Source organism: Salvia miltiorrhiza, chromosome 7 (assembly GCF_028751815.1).
Source record: "Salvia miltiorrhiza cultivar Shanhuang (shh) chromosome 7, IMPLAD_Smil_shh, whole genome shotgun sequence".
Classification (NCBI taxonomy): domain Eukaryota; kingdom Viridiplantae; phylum Streptophyta; class Magnoliopsida; order Lamiales; family Lamiaceae; genus Salvia; species Salvia miltiorrhiza.
In genome coordinates this window covers 22,611,022-22,632,954 of record NC_080393.1, presented here as the reverse complement: position 1 = coordinate 22,632,954, position 21,933 = coordinate 22,611,022, and the positions used below count along the sequence as shown (strand labels likewise).

The following is a 21,933-nucleotide window of genomic DNA, read 5'->3' as shown; positions in this document are numbered from 1 at the left end:
ATGGTCTGAATTGTGACAGCAATTATATTTATATATTTATATAAGGCTTAGGCAGCGTATCATCAGCATCTGCATCTGACATTGCAGAAACTGGAGAAGGTGTTTATAAACATAGATGATGATATAATGAAAGTCGAAATACAAGTTGCAAGCTTGAAGTGACGTTGATATATTCCGCGTCTTTCTGTGCAGCAACGCGAACTAGTTGTCTTGCACCTCCTTTTGGCAAATGGGGCATTGCTGTAACCAACCAACCACCAAAAACTGGTTACCTGTGCCTCTATTTTTCAATTACCATTAGATAATACTTCATTTCTAATCCTTTTACCTTATTTTGCTGCAACCAAGTGGTGATACAGTTTGAATGATAATGGTGTGCACAAGGCAAGGTGATGACTTTAGCTCCATGCTTGTATCCGTCACAGCATATCACACACCTGAAAGATTAAGACATATTCAACCTCAAGTTAGGCGTGAACGCGACAAAAGTTGTTGCACACTGAGGTTGTTCTTTCCTTCACAAATGAAATGCTATGTCTCATTACTTGGTGCTAAATTACAATAGAATAGCTGCTCAAAGTTTCATGCACACCCGTGCATTGTTGGAATTGTGAGTCTCAGGTACAAGATGGGAATGCATAGATTCTAAAAGAGTAAGAACAGGGGTAGTTGATTGATATATCTAGAATAAATTCTATGTTGATGATATGCATTTATCCTATTCTCTTAGAACTTCTCAGCCATCCAACCGCAGAATGAAAGGAAACACGAGTGCACAGAAACACAGTTACACAAACATACGAGACCGGGAATTATGATGGAACATATCTTTTGATTAACACATAATCTACAAAATTTCGAGTTACAGAAACCATACTCTTCTGTTTCCTTCTTTTTCTTTGAGAACAAGCCAGATTTGTTAGATTTGTATCTGAATGTTGGTAACCGTGAGATGAAATCCTCTGTAAGTCCTCTGCTCTCACTTCCAACAGATTCTCCCAGTGATTGCAACTCCTAAAGATACAAACGGGTTTAAGAAATAGATCTATGGGTACAATTCTGAAGCAAAAAACTTTACAGGTGGAGGAAGAAATTAATAAAAAAAATTGACACAAGTCCACGACTAACCTCGTAAGTCATCGTATCAGGATCAATGTCATCTTGCCTCGTGTTTTGACTTCCGACCTGCATAGAGTGAGACACGGTAAATTTACACTAATTTTGATAATACACAATAATGACCAGGTGGTGGAGAATAGGAAAAGTACCCTGCTAGGCGTGGCCCTCACAGTTGATCTTGTGTTATCTGTAATTTATGTTTGATTATTCTTAGCACTAGCAAAACATAAGAACTCAAACAAGGAATAATACCGGAGAATGTAGAATAAATTAAATGCGGTAAACATAAATAATTCCTTCTTTAAGACGCACAGGATGTTAATTAGGTTTTTATGGATTTGTTTTTTATTTATTTATATAGGGGATTCTCAAAGTTACTGCTGTTTGCATCATTGTAAAAAATGCAGATTTAGTCATTCTTTTAGAAGTTAGCATGCATGGCCCAACGTGTCTCTTTGGCTAGCAGTAGGCATCATAGAATCATATAAATTAGATAGAATATAGATAACTGAGAAGTAAAGGGGAAGTGAATGTAGAAGAGATAAAGGTGTAAAAAAAATAAAATTAAAGAACCAATAGCAAGAAGAAATAGTTGCTAGTCTATCAACTATCATGAGCTTAAAAGAGCACATAGAGTCATAGAGACCTAGTTCAAGCCCATGTAACATAAGCACCGTACAAAACAAGGAAAACAACTCAAGCAACAGATTCACATCTGGCAAGAAAGTCCTTAGATTTCATATTGACAATTGCAAGAGAAAATTATATGAAATGAAATGAAACATTTTACGAGATAATATTTTACCAACTGCACTAACAGCATCCTCATTAACAGATAGACAGTTGAAGTCGTCCCCCAGTTCTAGGGCTCTTGCTAAGGCTTCATCTAGAGCTAATTGGTGCTCGATACTTCCTCCATGCGATAGTTCATTCTCATGCTCCAGAACCAAACTGTCGTCAGTAGTTTCACCATAGCTGGAGGCTGTATCCTTGTTCTGATTTTTGTTCTGAATGAATTGAAAGGCACTTTCCTGTTGTTTGGGAAATGTAAATGTTAGTGAATTCTTAGAGACAAAGCTTATCCTCAGCAATCAAGAAAGCAGCCTTCTCGAATTCAATCTACCTGCACTAAGAGAAGTTCTTCAACATTTAGATCACCAAATTCTGGGCAACTGTCCTTGAGATGTTCAGCAATTTCAGCTGGCGTCATACTAGTCAAATAATGATTAAAGACCTCATTGTCCATTACCGGTGCTTCAGCCATCATGGAATGATGTCTTTCGAAATCGATTTTTTAGGTCCCCTAAATTTATTCTCTCTTCAAGAATTAGTTCAGATAAACAATATGGCATTTCTGAAAAGGACAATAAATTTGACAACAAAATCAGTCCAAGAATTCACAAGGAAGGCAGTCCGAAAACAGAGGATGAAAATAATACACCAAATCTGTTTCATTTCATACAACTCTGGCCTAGTGCAATCAAAGCTCTTTGAGTTAATTAGAAGTTAATATCAATAAAAGTGTTTCACAAAAATGGAGGAAATAGAAACTCTGCTAAGAAAATTTTAAAGAACTCAAGATAAAACCAAAGCTGGAACCACATATTACCATTAGATATGAAAAAATAATCTCAAGTGTAAAAGACAATGGACTAACCTCAAGCACAATATCTCAGTGATTAATCATAGCCAGCCAGGGGCCATTAGGTAACAATATCTTCTGCTGCAATTAAAAGCAACAAAAACGAGCTTGTTATCTCATTGTTAAATACTTACGAGAAATCAATCTTGAGATAAAGAAACACAGAAGAATGGGTCAAGTTGTCCAAATTATTATTTAAAGACATGTAGTTGACCCAAAGATCTTTGTTCAAAGCTAAAAGAAATAAAGTAAAAAATTATAAAGTTATACCAACTGGATTTCACAGAGAAAAATATGTTTTACTTGGATTGAAGAATGTAACAATTGGCCAGCGATATGATCAAAGAAACAATCAAACAAGCAATATCTCAATACAGAAAAGGCACAAATTCAAAATCTTCCTTCTCACAAAAATAAATAATATACTTACAACAAATACAATGTAGTTTATTCACTACAATTAATTAATCATTTCCATCGCAATAGATGAGAAAGGGCTTTATAAGATTTATTTTCACCATTAAAAAGCATAGAAAACGAAAAGACAAGATCTTGCTCACATATTGCGCAGATCAGAATTCATAACGACGTTTCCCAATCAATAACAAGAAATTGGCATGAAAAAATAAAATACATAGCAACACTAAAACAAGTAGCCCAAAAAAGATGGGTTCTTGAAGTTGCAGAAATGTTACAGCAAAAAAGGAGCCACCTCTCAGGATTGACTGTAACTGACCAAAAATGGGTTCTTGATTTTCCCCTTCTCTCACTTTATTTCCTCACTCCAAAGTCCCCATTCCTCCAACTCACACACTGAAGTAAAAACAGTGAAGTAAAATGCATAACCGAACAAATATAAAAAAAGGAGACGTTTTTATATGTGGAAGCTGGTGGGAAAGTAAGAAAAATTTGGGTCCCACTTGACATTGTCTTGATAAAAGAATTGCGGCCGACTGCATTCAGCTGCTCTGCTAATGGCATCTAATCTTTCTTGTTGCAAATTACTAATAAAGAATGTTGACATATCTTACTTCCATATGCCCTTTGCTCTTTTATAATTACGGAAAAGAAGCATCTTTTATTCGAAAAATTATCTATATAGTTTTTCGCTCTTTTTTAGTTTTATTTCTTTTGTTTTTTTGCCGCTACTGTTCATAATTGTCTAGCTCTCCCATAAATGGACCATCTATTGTCTATGCAATGTTCATTATTATTTCTCATTTTCTGTCCTTTTCTTTTATATTTATAATGATTTTTGTAAGTACGTACGCAATTATGGTTAAAAATCGAAATTATGATTATAGTGATTGACAACGTAAAGTTGGAATAATTATTCAACAAGCAAGATTTATCAAAGGTAAGGTACCATGGAGGCTGGGGATGAGATAATATTTTCCACTTTGTGGCGTCTAATACCAGTCCTAATATTTATTAATTCCTTTGGGGACATTCAAATTGCGAAAACTTCTTACGTTAAGACTAGCTAAGAGTAAAGTTCAAAATTCAAACTCTTCACCTAGACAACGAAGCACACACTTGGTAAAATGTTTTTTTTCCAATTAATAAGTCGGGATTTCGAATCACCAAAAGGGTGAAATGAGAAGGAAACCATTATTGTTCACCTACCCTATATAAAAAATACTTATTATATTAATAAAATATATTTTTTTGTCCATAAAAAAGAATCCTACTTACTCATTTTCTTTATCCATGAAAAAGAGTTTCATTTAACTTTTTAAATCATCACATCATACATTTTCTCCTATATTTAATTATAAACTATACTTTTATTTCATTTTCAACTAATAATGTACTTTTATTCTACTATTTTGTACTAACAATATCTCTACAAATTATACATTTATTCTACTTAAAATAACTTTAACTACTTTATCAAAATTCATGTCCCCCTTCGAATGGGACTCGATTTCATGGACGGAGGGGTATTTGAATAATCAATCTTAATTAATATTTATTAATTAAAATCAAAACTAAAAAAGAATTATTGAGTGCAAATCCACCTTTTATTTTTGTACCTGGTATGCACTACGAGTAGAAGAGTCTGTTTATGGGGCTTCAAAATCGAAAGTGTTGTTTTGTTTTGTTACTCCATTCTTTGCTGATGTTGCTATCCTTTCCTTTCTGATTTTAGAGACTGTTGTTCCACTAATCAATAGCCAAGCCACGTCTATATATAAGGCGAATCATGACCCAAACTATTTTCCCATCCATTTTCTAATTAATTTCTCTACCCTCTATGGCCGCTGGAGGGATATTATCCCTCCTTAAAATAAAAATATGGAAGGAAAAATGATGAACTTCTTTTTTATATAAAATACGGGAAAAGAAATAAGGCATTTAAAGACATAAATTTTTATTTTTCCTCCTTTTTCCATGATAAATTTGTCCATCAAAATAAACATATCCTTATTAATTTCCATAGTATTCACCTTTTTATCTCCTAATTTTTTCTATTTTCTTTCTCTCTTTCTCATTTCATTTTTTTCTCAGAATTTATGTGTGAAAATTTATGCAATATGCATCTCAAATTAATTGTCATATCAAGAACTTTAATTTGATACTCCATTTGTTCCCTATAAATATGCATGGTTGATCATGGCACGGGTTTTAATAAAAAAATTTGAAGTATTGATAGTGGAGAAAGGGTCCCACATTGATGGTATTGTTAAATAGATTGTGAGTAAATAGTGTAAGTTAAAAGGGTAAAATTGTAAAAATTATGTATGGGGTAGTGTCCAAAAATAGAGTATGCATAAATTTGGGGGACGTACCAAAAATGAAAGATATGCATAAATATGGGAGATAGAGGGAGTATATGATATGTCAATAGATTTTAAACGAACAAATAATGACCATTTAAAAAATTACAATACATTTCCCCCTCAAAAAAATAAAATTACAATACAAATTATATTATTTATTAAATAACGAATATCAAACTAACTAAATATAAATAATAATATAAATAAATATATAATATGAAAAAATATACAATAATTATTTCAAAAAAGTTGAGATGTTTTATATTTTTTGGTTGTATATGACAAAGAAAAATAAAATACTAACACAGCCTTTTATTATTATTATTATTATTATTATTATTATTATTATTATTATTATTATTATTATTATTATTATTACGTCATATAAATTTTAACTAATTAAATATATACCCACACTACCCATATACACAAATAACAAGTTTGATGATTAGTATATATTGTCTATCAATAACTATAATATTAGTACATTATATTTAAAAGTAATTGAGTGTAAACACATTAATAATGTAATAAAAGGTTCTTATGAACATATATACTCTATTAATAAAATAGATCGACACATTAGTTATTGCAAATCTATATCCAATGAACACATTTAATGATATATCAAGTACGATGATATTTTCCTCAGATAATGTATATTTTTTGCAATGATATATTTTCTTTTAGTATAAATTAATTAAAATTATTCGAAACTTATTTGATACATATTGACTGACAATAAATAATGACATTACAGAATCAAAATTGAGATATTGTTATTTAGATTATAGTATATAAATAAAAGAGGTAATATATCAAACTAGCCTATTTCATATAGTAAATTTAAAAAATAGCCTATCAAATACTCCATCCGTCCCGCTTCAAATGTCTCCTCACTACAACAAAATTCACCTAATAGGACTTTCATGAGTGTCCTATTTTATGGCATAATGGGACTTTCACTACTATAGGACTTTCTTAAGGAGAGTCCTATTTGCGCTAGTCACAATATATATAATAGGACACTCAGAATGATAGGACACTCACGAGTGTCCTATTATAGGAAGCTAGAAAACACATTTTAGGACAGTCAGACAGGAGTGTCCTATTACAGTTTTGTGTGAAAATACACAAATTTTTAGTTGATGTGCATCCTATAACTCATCAAAGTACCACCTACAGTATTATTATATACTACAAAAGATGAAAACATCATAAAACTGAAGAACAATTAAATTAATTAAATTAAAAGTGATACATCAGCCTATCTCCTAAATTAAATGAACAAAATATGTAGATTTAATCTAATGTCTAAACTAATAGAACTAAATAAATGATAGAACATCTCTGGATACATCAAGAGTTGGTTTGGCAAAAGCTCGTCAAAGTTTATCTTCACTCCCCGAAAATATTGATATGTCAAAACGGGTGGAACGAGCCCTGTAGCTGCTAGACCTTGGCATCACTACTTGGTTGTTTCTTGGACTTCTTTCGTCCAAGAAGTCTTTCAAATTCAACTCTCTATCCGAACTAGACCTCTTGAATAAGTTGTGGTCTCTTCCCCTCTCGACTGGAGGAGACCGCCCCAAGTAGTCGTCCCTTCTGCCCCAACAAGACATCTCAGACGGCCACTCACAGAAGCTGCTTCTTGACTCCTGCAGTGACTTGAAAACTTGAAATGATACATATATACATAACTTTTTTCTCAGTAAGAATTCATTTGTGTTTGAACATTAGGCTTACTGGTTGGGCCAATGGCTGCTTGTTGGTGCTGTTCTCACCGGCATAGCTCCTATCAATGTAGAGGTCACTCACAAACTCACGAAGCCTTTGAAGATTACTGAGGAAAACACAGCGTATCAGCAGCTGTGGGATAACAGAAAACTTGAAATCCAAGATATATATATATATATATCTGTATATATACCTGCTGTTAGGATAGGAACTGTGGTGTGGATCCCAACTTTTGAAGTAAATTTGCTTGGCCCTCTGAGAAATCATGCACAGAAAATCGAGGTTTTGGTTTATGACGATACAGTTTGATGATGAAGCGAAACTAGAGATTTTCTTACCTCATTTGAACCAGCTTGAAGAGACATGATCTCTTCATCACTGAACTTGCCATTGACACTGATTTCATGGGATGAGTGACTTTCCGGCTGAAATTGCAGAGAGATGAGTCATTAGAAACGGTTGCTCGATTCTTGCTCAACAAAAACTCAAAGAAACTTACTGTACTCCACTGCAGTTTGTGCAGACGAACGTCCAGAAAGTTGTGCAGACATACTGCAGCCCCTGATCATTCAAGAACACGTATTAGGTGAATGAAACTAGTTTAATTCTGAGCTACAACATAATAGATCATTTATATATGTGCATGATTTGAAAGCATCTATTGGATTTCAACTTTCTCAATGAGATTAGTATAAACAATCAGAAATTTTGGAGATTATTGTTTATAGGGAAATCAGAATTTTTCAAGACATAATACATTATCTAACAAGGGAAAACAGAATTTTGCAAGACATAATACATTTTCACTTTCAAATAATGAGTATATCTCACATGATCTAAGAAGAGCTCATTGTCAATACAAAAACAATTCAACTGAAATAAAAATGGAATTAAAAAAAACACTAAAAAATAAAAAGAAGAAGATGGAGAATCATACCAAACTGCAGCAGTTGATGCCTCCCAACTCTTTTTCTTACAATCGCTCATCGCCCAACTCTTTCTCATCAACGAGTTTTCATGTGAAGTTCATCAAATCTCTGGTTGGTTTTTGAATGGCCTCAGAATATAATAATGAGTTAATTAGGTAGTCATAAACAGGAAGGGGGGCATAGGAAAGAAGAAGATGAAGACAACATATCATAATCTATCTAGGAACTCATTCTATTCATTTGATATAATTGGGTATAATCTGCAATAGGGCTAGGAATGTATCAACAAAGCCTAATATTCACCATTAATGAAGGGAGATGGAACAAAGATCACCAGTTTGAGCCAATGAAGAAGAACCATTTGCTAGTAGTATTGAGATTGTTCGCATAAAAATATTAGAAATTTCACAAACTTAGATTTAGAGAATTTATGTAACCATAAACACATGAAACTACAAGTTTAAGATATAGTTGGTGGAGTGAACAAAGATACCTGGGATGACCAATATTACATGAAACATCATTACATAGTTTGTCTAAGAAGTACATTATTTTCAAGAATATAATTGATAATTGATTCACTAACAGAATAGAGACCTTTGGCTGAAGCAAGCAATTATATAGTTAAACTTCAAACAAAAACATACTCAAGCTTGAAACTAGTGGCAGACGCCAGCGTATATCTTTCGCTTATCAAACCATTTAATGTTACACTTTGATCACTGAAGCAATGAATTAGATAGTTACAAACTTTCAATTCAACCCTAGTGCAGAAATTTCTTGCGCTGAGCCACATGAAGTTAACAAACTTTTTCTACCATTAACAGCAATCAAATAAGGTTCATCCACGGTCCACCAAAAGAAAAACGATTAAGGAAGATTGATATACACTTCCAATTGATCTAATTAGCAGCAACAATCAATAGCATATAGGTTAAAGAAAATGGAGCAATTACAGTTCTAAAATTGTATTTAGTTAATTCTATTACCGATTTTCCTTCCTAGTGGTCTCTGGTCATACCTTCACACCAATTGCATCTTTTAAAACCTGATCAAACCAATTAACCGAAAAAACAAAAAGAAGTTTACAGATTACACCTGGTGGTTTCTGGTCATACCTTCACACCAATTGCATCTTTTAGAACCCGATCAAACAAATTAAACCGAAAAAACAAAAAGAAGTTCACAGATTACACCTGGTATAGTGCGCGGTAATGCATTCAGCTATAAATTTAATTTTTTCCATTAGAAAATTGGCGGAGGCAGTGGCAGCGGAGATTTGGGGATGCGGTCGTGGCATTCGCTTGCGGTTCACTCATCATCGTGGAGCGACATGGATGTTAGGCAGCAGGGGGTTTCGGTTTGGATTCGAAGCAGAGCGGGGCGAGATGCGGAGTCGAGTGTCGTAGCGCAAGGTGGGGCGTGCAGGGGCTAGGGTTTTTTAGCTGGTTTGAGGAGTTGAAAAAATAGAAGTGATTTGGGGATTTTGAAATTAGTGGGAAAAAGTTAATATTTTGAATGTTTTCTCCTTCAAAAAAAAATTATTTTGAATGCTTTTTAATTTAAGTTTTTATACGCTAGTCTCAAGATTTTGAAATAGACGAACATACACTACAGTTTCAATGTACTGTAGTCTTAAAATAAATTTATACGACAATTCTGAACAAGAGTCCCATTAAACCTATAATAGGACTTTTGTCTCTAGAGAGTCCTCACATAAGCATCCCAATAAGCTAATTTTGTTGTAGTGCCTTTCTTTTGGGCACGGAGATTGAGAAATGTGTATAAAATAGATAAAGTGAGTTGGTGAAAATTGTTTAAATATTAAGTATAAAGAGAGAGTGTATTGCCAAAAAAAGAAATGAGACATTTGAAGTGAGACAACCCAAAATAGAAAATGGGACATTTGGAGTGGGACGGAGGGAATAAATTTTTTAAAAATTGCCCATTTTTTATGTAAAAGTACAAAATTATGCCTAACAATAAAAATTTAAAAATTAGCCAATTTTTTCTCCACTCAATTTTTCAAGCACAAGATCCAAAGGAAATGAGCATCTACTGCCTTTAAATTTAAAAATTGAAAAGCATCACAAGATAGGCAAACCATGAGAAAATGAAGCAAGATATGACTAATGAATTTGATCACTAATAAAGGCCAACAGACGTGCACAACCTCCTCCACCACCTCTACCTCTCAATTATTTGCACCAACTTCAAGTTGGTCAATTTCAAGGAGGCGGATGAGGCTCAACTATTCAAGCCAACACTTTTGAGCTGAAGCTTGGACCGATCAACATGGTGCAGACCGAACAGTTTAGTGAAGCCGCGAAAGAAAACCTACATGCACATCTGACTCAGTTCTTGATATATATATACGATCAAGCAGAGCGGAGTACCTATGGATGCTATCAGGATGCAGATGTTTGATTTTTCACTTAGAGATCACGCTAAAGACGATACATGAAATTTATGCATGGAATTTCTAGCTATCGCAAATTGGGATGATTTATGCATTGAATTTCTAGCTAAATATTTTTCTCATGCCAAAGCTCAGAAGATATTGCAGAGATTTCACATTTTGCTCAACTGGGGGATGAGACGATACATGATACTTGAGAAAGATCTCAGGAATTGCTCAGACGTTGTCCCCAACATAGTTTCAAAGAGGAGCAGGTAATCATCCACTTCTCCAATGGTTTGACTGGTCTCATAAAGAGTATGGTGGACACTAATAAAGAGTATGGTGGGCACTACTGCTAGTGGATGTCTCCAACATCGGGACACCAAGGAGACTTAAAGGCTGATTGAGGAGATGACCTCTAATAGCTACAAATGGCCAAATGATCGGAGCTTGATGAAGAGAGTAACATCTGTCAAAGATGAGAGCTAAGATGATCTTTTGGAAAAGTACACACTTCTCCAAAGGCAGTGTGAGATATATATAGAAAGAAAAACATAGATAACTGCTCAGATTATACATCAGTCGGGTCCGTCAGAGGCACCACAGTTTAAGGATGCCAACTATGTCAACCAAAGGAATTATCAGTTCAATCGGCAGGGATATAAGGAGAATCAAGGAGGAAATTCGCCTAATCAGGGATATCAGTTCAACCAGCAGGGATATCAGGAGAATCAAGGAGGAAATTCGCCTAATCATAAGATTAATTGAAATCATCTAAATTTCTTCTATGACAACCCAAACAATGTTTTGCTGCCTTCGCTTGATTAGTCCATTTCTAGTGGAGAAGTTATCAATGAGCCCAAGAAGGTGTCAGTCGAGGAAATGCTCCAGCAAGTGCTTGCACAATAGATTAGCTTCATTGTGCAATAGAATAACTGGATGACTAGTTTGGAGTCTAATATATATGCTCTTTCTAAGCAGATGAAGATGTTGGAAGCGTAAGGGGGTTAGATGGCAAACCACGCAGCTGCACAACACAAGCACGAACAATTTCCTAGCAACACGGAGACCAACTCAGATAACCAATGCAATGCGGTATTCATGAGCGAACCTATTGATGCAAGCATGATGATTTCGAAAGAGGAGGAAAAAAAAAAAAAAAACAAGGAGCACACCTTAGTGTTTGATGAACCTTATAAGATTCTTTCTCCTCCTAGAGTAAATGTCCCCAAGATCCATTTCCCTCAACGACTGGCCAAAGTAGGGGCAGGTTGCTACACAAATTTCTATATTGGAAACATTCAAAAAGGTGAATGTCAGTGAGCCCTAAATCTCAATCAATTACATAACCATCTAGTTTAATCCCTAGAACAAAGGATTTAGCCAATCATAATGAAAAACATAAATAACTAAATTAAAAGAAACCATAATCAAGAGGAAAGAATTGAAGCGACAAATCATATAATCTTCAATCTTGCTTTCTTCAATACTTCTCTTCTTCTTTCTCTCTCTCTCTTCAATACTCTTCAATTTTTGGTGGGTGAGTGCAATTATGGAAGCTAGGGTTTGATGACTAATGATTTCCCCTACCCCCTCCCCCCCCCAAAAAAAAGGCCACAAGTCACTAAAAATTCATGACCGCGACTTTTGAAATTGGGGGATGTGTAAGACTCGCGGTCGTGGGGGTGACCGCGGGTACCTCCTAAATTGCTTCGGCAAGGGTAGCGGTCGCGAGTAACCCCCACAACGATCGTGGGTATCTTGTGCAGTCGTACTGTTCATCTCTATTCTCCCTTGTCTGAGCTCCGGTTCAATCACCGTTTGAGCTTACGGACTCCTATCGAGCTGTACTCCGGCCACATTGATCTATCTCTCTCCAATTATCACTTGATCTTCCCTTAAACTTATAGAAACTACCACCCAATACTGTATCATCATAAATCACAATAATATGACACAAACACGCAATTCATAAGTAAAATACAAATGGATTGACAACCAATTCATACGAAAATGAGATACAAAAATCATGTTTGTCAGCATGATAGATATCCTCTCAAGATCCGAATTCTATTAGCATCAAATATGCATTAATAACAAAACATATATATTTAGGCATTGACAATCATTTAAAATAATTCCAATAACATTTTTGAAGTAAGAAAAACCTTAATAGTTCTACAATAATATTTTATTTTATACATTGAAAGTCCACCTCAATAGGACAAAGCCTGAAGAATCAAACGTGGTACTTGTCTCAGAAAAACAACTCTAATCTTTTTGTTCAACAAGACCTACAAGATAATCTAATCTTAATAAGGTTTGTAACATTAACCTTAGTTCAAAGCAAAGTAAGGCTACTAATTTATAGTCCACGACACTTGAATTTTCAAAACTCAATTATTAACCTTGAAAACCAACTTCTTGATTTCCAATACTACTCTTTCAAGTTCTTCTATTTCCAATTTTCTCTCTTTGACAAAAAAAAATCCTCTCTCTAGCTTATAAGATCAATTATCCAAATAATTTGATAACTTATAAGCTTTTGAAACATCTTATTTGAAATAAACTTAGTCAAACACCCTCTAATTGTTCCAAAGAAGAACAACATATAATTTTATTATTTAATTTTATCTTTTTTCATGCCGCTAGCAACTCATTTAATTTTTGCCACTTATAATGCCATGTCAATGTAAACTTGGTCGAAAATTTAAATTATGGTAAAATGAGTACGATTATAGAGTTTGCATTTATCTTTAATTTTTGCCACTCATGAGGCTAAAACAAATGTAAACTTGGTTGAAAATTTAAATTATGGTAAAATGAGTACGATTATAGAGTTTGTATATATTTTTTATATATATAATTTTCAAAGTTTGTAAGGAAAACTAAAATGAACACAAAATATTTGTGTTTAAGTGCTAATAACTCTAAGAGTTAATTACATATAATTACTCTCTCTACAGCCTTTCACCAGAGACAGGTTCATTCATTTCAATATGTCGTGCATGGACGTCTCTTTCTTCGTAAAGGAGATGCGCCGAGATTTGCTGCCAATCTTTATTCTTTGCTCACTGGCTTATGGAAACCTTCACTCCCCTGGGAGGCTATTCCACTTGGCAAAAGTTACTTCACATTGAAGTTCTCATCTCAAGAAGATTATGCGATTGCCTTTTATAAGGCTTCTTGGCGCTTGCGTACTGGAATTCTCCACCTCCAGGCTTGGGTCCCCAATTTCACACCCGGTAAGGCAACGTCTTCTATAGCTCAGGTTTGGCTTCGTATCTATAACCTCCCGCATGAGTATTGACATCCTGAGGTCCTCACTGGCATTGCAAGACAAGTAGGTACCCCTATTATTGTTGATGGTAGTTCTGCTAGAGCATCTGTTGGTTATTTTGCGAGAGTGCTTGTGGAAATGAATGTTGCTTTGGCGATTCCTGAGTTTTTGGATGTGAAATGTGGTGGTGAAATTTTTGAGATTGACTTTGGTTATGAAAATCTGCCATATTTCTGCAGTATTTGCTTTGTTGTTGGCCATGCTATTGACGAATGCAGAAAGAATCGTTCTGAAGCGGAGCCCCTTTCTCCGCCCAAAAATCTCGGGAACCAAGATCAGAATCTTACCAGCAAGAAACACAGAGGTCGTACTGCTGATTTTTGGCGTTCGATCCCTCCCATGGCTGCAGAGGTTCGTGCCCCCTCCCCCGGGATAAGGCTCAATCACCGTCTGTTCATGGTATTCTTGAGGAGAACTTGAATGGGAGAGAGTCCCGGTCCAGCACTGGCTCACCTTCGGTTCAAGAAGTCGGCACCACGACTGCTAATTTCTTCTCTGTTCTTGCGGCTGAGGAGAATGTGAAGGGTGTGATCGGAAGGGAAGTTGAGAATATGGAGAATATTTCACCTAATCTTATCAAGACTCACCTGCCTTCGGACTCTTCCTTGGGCATTCATACGGATCAACCGCTGACCTCCGCAGGTTATTAAGGATGCTTTTATGCCTGCTGGCTCTGACCAGAACCAGACTGTTGGCGCCAGGAAAGAGGTTGACAGTCTGCGAGTCTCTTTCCGTCTGTCGCCGGTTGATGGGGCGGTCATTCTCGACTCCGGGATTGACACACATGAGCAACGTGAGTCATCGGATGGGACGCCTCCTACTTCGGAGATTGATCAGGCTCGCCCAACTTTGGACTCGGCATCTACTGTGCTTGATACGCCAGTTCATTCGATTGATGTCAAGCGCGGCCGAGGGCGTCCTAAGGGCACTACCAAAAAATATGGGAAGAGGGGGGTTTTTTATACTTCTATAAAGCACCGGCTACGACATCCAGCTATTCAGAGCTCCGCTGTTAGTTTGCCTTCGGATATATCGATTTTTCAGAGTAAGATCCAAGACGCCGTAGCCAAAGGTCTTCTTCTCAACGCTTTTACAATCTTTGCTCCCGGGGATGCTGCCGGTCTTGCGATGACGGCGGTCTCTTCTCAACGTTGGGGAGACATCATGGATACTGATCTTTGTGAAGATGATGCTCTTGACTGTTGAGTTTCTGTTATGTTTTTCGTAGCCCGTTGTTTGCGCTAAAGTGCATTCAACAAGGTTTTTACTGACGTTTTTATTGTTTTTGTTTTTCATTTTTCTTTCTCAATAAATTTTTATTTCAGCATATAATATCACGAACTTTGACCGAAATTCATTTTCCCCATGATCTTTAAAAATTCCAGTTTTTATCAAATATTTTGACATTTGTTCAATTTTCCGCACGATTTTTATTCCCCTCAAATCGGAATGTGACACTGATGTGGCTCGCTGACACACGCCATTCCAGTAAATGAAACGATGCGTTCAGTGTAAATATTAAAACTCTAGTTCCTAAATTAAAAACATCGTCCATATCAGAAAAAAGAAAAAGCAGTGTCCCTCTTCTTCCATTTTTCCTTTTCCTCTTCTTCTTCTTTCTCGTTTCCTTCTTCTTCAATCTACAAGATGCCTTTTTCTTCCTTCTCTTTTGGTTCTCCCTCTAATTTCTTTGTTTGTATGTGTAAACAAGTAGCAAAGGTTGAAACTCCAAATATGCGATTCTGTCACACCACCAGCAATCGACGTATTTTTCGGTGAAGCACCGGCCAGCAACCGGCGTATTGCCCGACGAAGCACCAACCAACAAATTGCCCCACCAATGGGAGAACCACCAGCGCCAACAATCAGCGCCAGCAATCGGACTTTGGTCTAGAGATGAACCCTTCGACAGAGGTGGTGGAAAGGAAAACAATCATTTTTTTTCTAGCGCCAAAAACAATCTTTGATTTCCTTTTGTATGAAAAAAATGAGAAATTAAAAGAAATTAAGAATATTTTTATTATTTAATATTATATGTATAATTTAAAATTCATATATATTCCACGTCAGTGTTACGTGTAAAATTAAATCCACGTCACCGCTATGTCATTTTCCCGGTCATCGAAAAAAAAATTGTGGGAAAATTAAACAAATGTAAAAGTATTTGATAAAGAATGAAATTTTTAAAGATCGTGAACAAAATGAATTTCGAGCAAAGTTCGTGATATTATATGCCATTAACCCTTAACTCTAATTATAATGCATACTTCCATGCGAAACAATGTATCCTGCGAGTTATATTAATCTATGTTTGAGAGACTATTTACCAATTCGAATTTAAAAATAAAAAATAAAAAAACTCTAATTATAATGCCTACTTCCATGCGAAACAATGTATCCTGCGAGTTATATTAATCTACGTTTGAGAGACTATTTACCAATTCGAATTTAAAAATAAAAAATAAAAAAACTCTAATTATAATGCCTACTTCCATTCGAAACAATGTATCATGCGAGTTATATTAATCTACGTTTGAGAGACTATTTACCAATTCGAATTTAAAAATAAAAAAATTCTAATTATAATGCCTACTTCCATGCGAAACAATGTATCCTGCGAGTTATATTAATCTACGTTTGAGAGACTATTAATCAATTCGAATTTAAAAATAAAAAATAAAAAATAAAAAAATCGATCGAATTGAGGAGTAAAATAATCGAAAATTTACACCTATCAAGTACTCTACCAAATTAGCAGTGACCTGAATGTGAATTCACTGATGTTTATTTTGGGCAAGCATATCAAAATAGAATGAAATGGCCCAATGGGCTATCAGGGTCGGATCCAAACAAACACTAAAATTATGGACGGTTGGATTTTTTCAGATCGAACGGACTTAAATTATCCGAATCTGATTTACCCCATCCCCCTATCCCCGAAGAAATTCCACTAATTAATTTATTTCTCACTCCTTTTCCGGTGACCATCTCCGCCACCGCCCGCCCGCCCAAATCATCCATCCGCCGCCGCCGTCTCGATCCTCGCCTTTCTCCGTAATTCTCCGCCGACAGTTCAGATTAAACTTCCAGACGTCGCCGACGGTTAGCATAATTCTCGCGGCTTCTCTATCGGCGAGCGACTTGCGATCCATCGGTGCTTCTCTGCTTGATTGTTTATTCCTTATGCATTAAGTGAAGTTTCCGAGCTCGACTCCATTTGTCAGTTTCTCATCTCTGTGTATTGCTTCAACTACCACTTCAACTAATTTTCCCAGTTTAAGGTATACATATAGTATGTATATATATATGATCTTATTAGTATGTTATTACTTCCCCAAATAAGAACTTCACCTTCGAATGGTCTTGTGTTGATCTTTTCCAAATATTATGCAATATATTCAGATTTAAACTACTCCATAAGTGCTAAGTTAGAGAACCCATACTTATTTGGTTGTGTCAAGATTTGTGTTCTCATGGTATATGGTTACATAATGTAAATCTTGCTGAGGTATAATTTCGTGTAGAATTAACATATTAACAAGCACATAGTAGAATAAAACTATAGAAGAATTATGTACCCTTTTCTCACAGCTGGAAACATCTTATTTCAATCTCTTCCAAAGCCCTTCACAAAAATCCTTGAGTTTCTGTTCAGTCATAATATGTTCACTTCATCGTGGTTTCTTTCCAATTAAGAATGCACGCAGTTGGTGGCATTATATATTGCATTGTCTCACGGTGTCATGTTGATAAAATCCTAACAACTAAGGCTGTCCCAGTATGTACTGCATATATAAATAAATTATGGTCATAAGTTTCCATGTCTTCTTTCATATTTCTGGTCAGTCTCCTAAGATATCGTGTTTGTAGACAAGTCGGGGTCTAGGGAAAAAATACGAGATCTTTAACTTCTTTTCGGGGATAAATAGTGTTTGTACTCATTATCATTGTCTCACCTATTATTTACTAGTATGCTTTTTGGGTTTACTTTGATTTAATTGATTTTATCCTTTTCTTTTTAGAAATAAATAGGAATTACTACTAGGGAGCTTTTTGATTAAAAAAAAAAAACTTACAAAATTTGATTGCTCATGTATGCCTTTGCAGTTGGAAGGAGGGCCATGGATGTAAATGAGGGCGAGGAAGTTATGAACCATGAGAATGATGTAGATGTCAGAATGTCAAATAATTTGGACTTGAATGTGGAGCATGACTGTCGTAGTCCAAAATCATCCAATGTCAATGGGGTTCGTTCTCGTCGTTCTTTGAAACATGAGGTACTCAAACTGGGAACTGAGTTTGATTCTGATGAGCAAGCATATAGATTTTACCATAAGTATGCTGAGTTGGTTGGGTTCAGTGTAAGAAAGGACTGGGTCAATAGGAGCAAGGTCCATGGACGGGTGATGTCAAGAAAGTTTACCTGCTCCAGACAAGGTCACAGGAAGAAAGACAAGAGAGATGTTAATGTGAAGAAACATCGCAAGGAAACAAGAACAGGTTGTTTGGCTTACATGGTAGTAACTCGTCAAACCGATGGAAAATACCTTGTTACTCAATTTGAGGCAGAGCACAATCATGAGGATGTGAATCTGACTAAAGCTGAGAGGTTACTGGAATCCCCATCAGGTAAAGGGGACTCTACTGAAGTTTCTGAAACCGACTCATTGAAGAACTCAGAGATTCAGTCAAAGCTGTCCTTTCAGATGTTAGGTATACGGTTTTGCCCTCCAGAAAATTTCGATGACCTTCAAATAGATGATGAGATTTTCTTGAGCTCCAGACGAACAAGAGATATGAAGGAAGGAGATGCTGCACGCCTGATGTATTACTTCCAGAGACAGCATTTTGTAAACCCTTCATTCTTTTACTCACTACAGCTTGACATCGATGATAAGGTTAGCAATATATTTTGGGCTGATGACAATATGATCATGGAATATGGCCATTTTGGGGATGTTGTCTGTCTAGATACGTCGTGTACAAGAAACAAAAGTTTCCGTCCTCTTGTTCAGTTTGTTGGACTAAATAATCATAGGCAAGTCGTCATTTTTGGTGCTGCCTTCTTATATGATGACAGTGTTAATTCCTTCAAATGGCTAGTTCGAACTTTTGTTGAAGCGATGTCTGGTAAGAAACCTAAGTTCATTCTGTCAGATCAGGATGCAACGGTTGTTCAAGCTATTCATGCAGTATTACCAGAAACAAGCCACTGTATATGTGCCTGGCAGATGTATCTGATTGCCCTTAAACATCTTCGCCATGTGGTTAAAGAATATGATTCTTTTGTGATCGATCTTAGAAGTTGCATCTTTGGTCATGAGCAGGAGGAAGATTTCATCCAAGCATGGGACTCTATGTTGGAGAGACATGGCTTGTGTAATAATGCATGGTTGAGATGGATGTATAGAGAGAAAGAGAAGTGGGCTGTAGCATATGGTAGAAATACTTTTTTCATTGAGAGAAATGGCACACATCTGGTGGAGCTTTTGTCTGATAAACTCAGAAGCTGCTTAGGGCTGGATATTGACGTTCTTCAGTTTTTTAAACATTTTGAGAATGTGGTCAATGAACAAAGGTACAGAGAATTAGAATCAACCCTTGATATGGGAAGACATGCTCCAGTTTTAATGGCTAATGCAATCTTACTTAAGCATCCTAGTGAGACTTATACACCTAAGGCTTTTGAAGTATTTCAGAGAGAATACGAGAAATGTTTAAATGTCATCATTGATAAGTGTGGTGAGCGTGATACAAGAACCGATTACAAAGCCAAAACATATGGAAAGTCCAGAGACTTCTTGGTCGCATATAATTCTTTTGATGGCACTGTTTCTTGCAACTGCATGAAGTTTGAGCATGTTGGGTTTTTGTGCGGCCATGCTCTAAAAGTCCTTGATCATCAAAATATAAAGGTTGTTCCACATTATTATATCTTGAAGAGATGGGCAAAAGATGCAAGGATTTTGCCAATTGGAGAAAGTCATAGTTGTGCAGATGATGACAACAGAAAGATTATTGCCACTCGTTACAAAGACCTCTGTCGTAATGTAATGAAAATATCTGCCAGGGCTGCTGAATCTGACCCAGCTTTTGAATATGCTTCAAGGCAACTTGATGAAGTCACACGAGGAATTGAAAGAATCCTGAATTTTAAAACTTTTGAGGAAGCTAAAGGTCCTTGTGCTTCAGATAATGAACTAGCTGATGTTGGTATTGATAGAAATGACTTTGAGGATCAGGATGTTGATGTGATGAAAGGAACCACTGAAGCAGGTAGTATAGTACCTGATAAAGATCAACTGAATCACTGTGGTGAGCAAATCCCTGGTGTGGGTGGCAATCTAAATATTCGCCCGTCTCCACCTGAGACAGTTCTATCTGTTGCATGTGCTCCTCCCACATATATTTCTTCTCCAAGTCCTGCGCCTTCATTGAGTCCACTTACACAGGTAGATTGGTTACATTTTGAAAAGCTTCCTGATTGGCTGTTTTTCTATGTCCTTCCTATTTAAAACCCAAATGTTTTACTATGTTTTTTATTTCTATTGAAGGGCTTATACACCATTGAATCCAGTCATATGGTGCAGAGTATGTATCAAGCATCTAATTTAACCATTAACCAGCAAGCTAATCCTAACATGTATGAACCTTCAAGTTTTTACTCTAACCAACATCATTCTCCCAGCCATGCTCAATTCCTTCAGGTAAGTACATTTACGCCTGCCTTTGAAAATCTATTGCATACTCTTCATAAATGGTTTGTGTAATCTGCTTTGTACTTGTTTCATTCAGGAGTCATTGATTCATAGCCAGTTTCAGGATCCTGTGTCAAATGGTAATCAATTGAAGCAGGTAGGTATAGTTGCTTTGACGATATGGAACTTTTGTATATGATGGGAATGATGCTTTGTTGACAAGATTCGCTTCTCATGATGCATGCGTAGGTAATGGATGACAGCCAGCACCTACATCCGTCTTCGTTCATGCATTATAATCACAGATACAGAGCTGCTGGTGTTTAGGATATAAATTGGGAGGCATCACCTTGGTGCTGCCCGAAAAATAAAATTATCTGTATGCTGTAGCAGGATTCAATGTATTGTTATATACATAGTTCAGTACTCCATACTGATACTTGAGATCAAGTCAATCTTCCCCTAGTGAGGTAGGGGGCATAAGATGATATACTGCTAAGAGGAATCAGAGAAGGAAATGCCTTATCGAGGAGCTCGCCTCTACTACTCCTGGGTGGAACTAAAGGTTAATTTTCTCCCTATATAGTTTTCTTCCTTCTTTTGTATTTGAAAGCCTGAGTTTCTCTGTTTCTGATGATACAGAGTAGGTTGACTAAGCAAATATGATGAAGGAACCGGAGTCGATACTGATTAGTTTATCTGATGGAGTTTTCCTGCGGTCCAGATTGTACTACATCACTATGAAAGGATTAAAAATGATATGCAATTTACAGTTGTGCAATTGATGACAGCAGCAAGTAAGTGTATATACTAAATAAGCACCCGAGCTTAGAGAATGGGTGTAGATTTTTGGAATATCAAGTCTCACCACTTCAATCTATGGATTCTGAATTTGTAGTTACCTCTCTCCTTTTATAACATGGAAGATGCTTGTTTTGTTTTGTTGTGTGTTGAAGGATTTGATATTAGAGGAGATAGAAGTGGGGAAGATTTGGTTTGGTGGTGCAGTAATGTTTCATTGTGTGCTATTTCACTTTCATAAGGGGCTGGAGGTGGGGCCCATGGATTACTAGGACTTGTGGCTCTTGTTAGCTTTACCCATCTTGGATCACGTCTCCTGTTTTGTGTGCATTACCTTTTATAACTGTATATGAGTGTGAATCATTTTGAGCACCAAAAATATTACCTAATTCTTAACGTGTGAAATTGTTTTCTTGATTCCAAATAATCATCCCTCTTATTTCTTCCAATCATCACTCTTGGTACTTCTTCAAATGCAAGATT

At 36.0% G+C, this 21,933-nt stretch overlaps 2 protein-coding genes across 30 annotated transcripts; one reads left to right on the top strand and one right to left on the bottom strand.

Annotated features, from left to right (window-relative positions):
- Window positions 1-10: 10 nt before the first annotated feature.
- Window positions 11-3,783, bottom strand: LOC130993513 (E3 ubiquitin ligase BIG BROTHER-related-like). 25 transcript variants are annotated; one of them, XM_057918437.1, is made up of 9 exons: window positions 3,498-3,783; window positions 2,777-2,839; window positions 2,243-2,473; window positions 1,925-2,150; window positions 1,269-1,306; window positions 1,129-1,185; window positions 878-1,014; window positions 329-437; window positions 11-240 (listed from the first exon to the last, which is right to left on the bottom strand). In XM_057918437.1, exons 3-9 carry the CDS (start codon window positions 2,384-2,386, stop codon window positions 202-204), a joined length of 750 nt encoding a protein of 249 aa, XP_057774420.1. In that variant the 5' UTR covers window positions 2,387-2,473; window positions 2,777-2,839; window positions 3,498-3,783; the 3' UTR covers window positions 11-201. The 25 variants fall into 25 exon arrangements, with proteins under 25 accessions (XP_057774420.1, XP_057774415.1, XP_057774416.1 ...); XM_057918432.1 differs by having other exon boundaries at window positions 2,777-2,842; window positions 3,474-3,780; XM_057918433.1 differs by having other exon boundaries at window positions 2,243-2,422; window positions 2,777-2,842; window positions 3,474-3,735.
- Window positions 3,784-16,617: 12,834 nt separating this feature from the next.
- On the top strand, window positions 16,618-21,839 carry LOC130993510 (protein FAR1-RELATED SEQUENCE 12-like). Of its 5 annotated transcripts, XR_009091687.1 has the most exons (7): window positions 16,618-17,232; window positions 18,059-20,403; window positions 20,506-20,658; window positions 20,747-20,806; window positions 20,899-21,214; window positions 21,292-21,446; window positions 21,606-21,839. XR_009091687.1 is itself a non-coding variant. In XM_057918416.1 (5 exons), the coding sequence occupies exons 2-5, from the start codon at window positions 18,073-18,075 to the stop codon at window positions 20,974-20,976; spliced, it is 2,622 nt and encodes an 873-aa protein (XP_057774399.1). In that variant the 5' UTR covers window positions 16,618-17,232; window positions 18,059-18,072; the 3' UTR covers window positions 20,977-21,590. The 5 variants fall into 5 exon arrangements, 1 of the variants encoding a protein (XP_057774399.1); XR_009091684.1 differs by lacking the exon at window positions 21,606-21,839 and having other exon boundaries at window positions 21,292-21,590; XR_009091686.1 differs by lacking the exon at window positions 21,606-21,839 and having other exon boundaries at window positions 16,882-17,105; window positions 21,292-21,590.
- The last annotated feature ends 94 nt before the right edge of the window (window positions 21,840-21,933 follow it).

What these genes read in the sequence shown, in the direction of transcription:
- LOC130993513 (XM_057918420.1), bottom strand. Translation starts at nt 2,386, where the DNA reads ATGATGGCTGAAGCACCGGTAATGGACAATGAGGTCTTTAATCATTAT. An exon ending in CTGATACGATGACTTACGAG is followed by an intron (nt 1,015 to 1,128) that starts GTTAGTCGTGGA and finishes TTGTATCTTTAG; the next exon opens with GAGTTGCAATCACTGGGAGA. An exon ending in AAAAAGAAGGAAACAGAAGA is followed by an intron (nt 438 to 877) that starts GTATGGTTTCTG and finishes TTAATCTTTCAG; the next exon opens with GTGTGTGATATGCTGTGACG.
- LOC130993510 (XM_057918416.1), top strand. Translation starts at nt 18,073, where the DNA reads ATGGATGTAAATGAGGGCGAGGAAGTTATGAACCATGAGAATGATGTA. An exon ending in CATTGAGTCCACTTACACAG is followed by an intron (nt 20,404 to 20,505) that starts GTAGATTGGTTA and finishes TTTCTATTGAAG; the next exon opens with GGCTTATACACCATTGAATC. An exon ending in GCCATGCTCAATTCCTTCAG is followed by an intron (nt 20,659 to 20,746) that starts GTAAGTACATTT and finishes TGTTTCATTCAG; the next exon opens with GAGTCATTGATTCATAGCCA.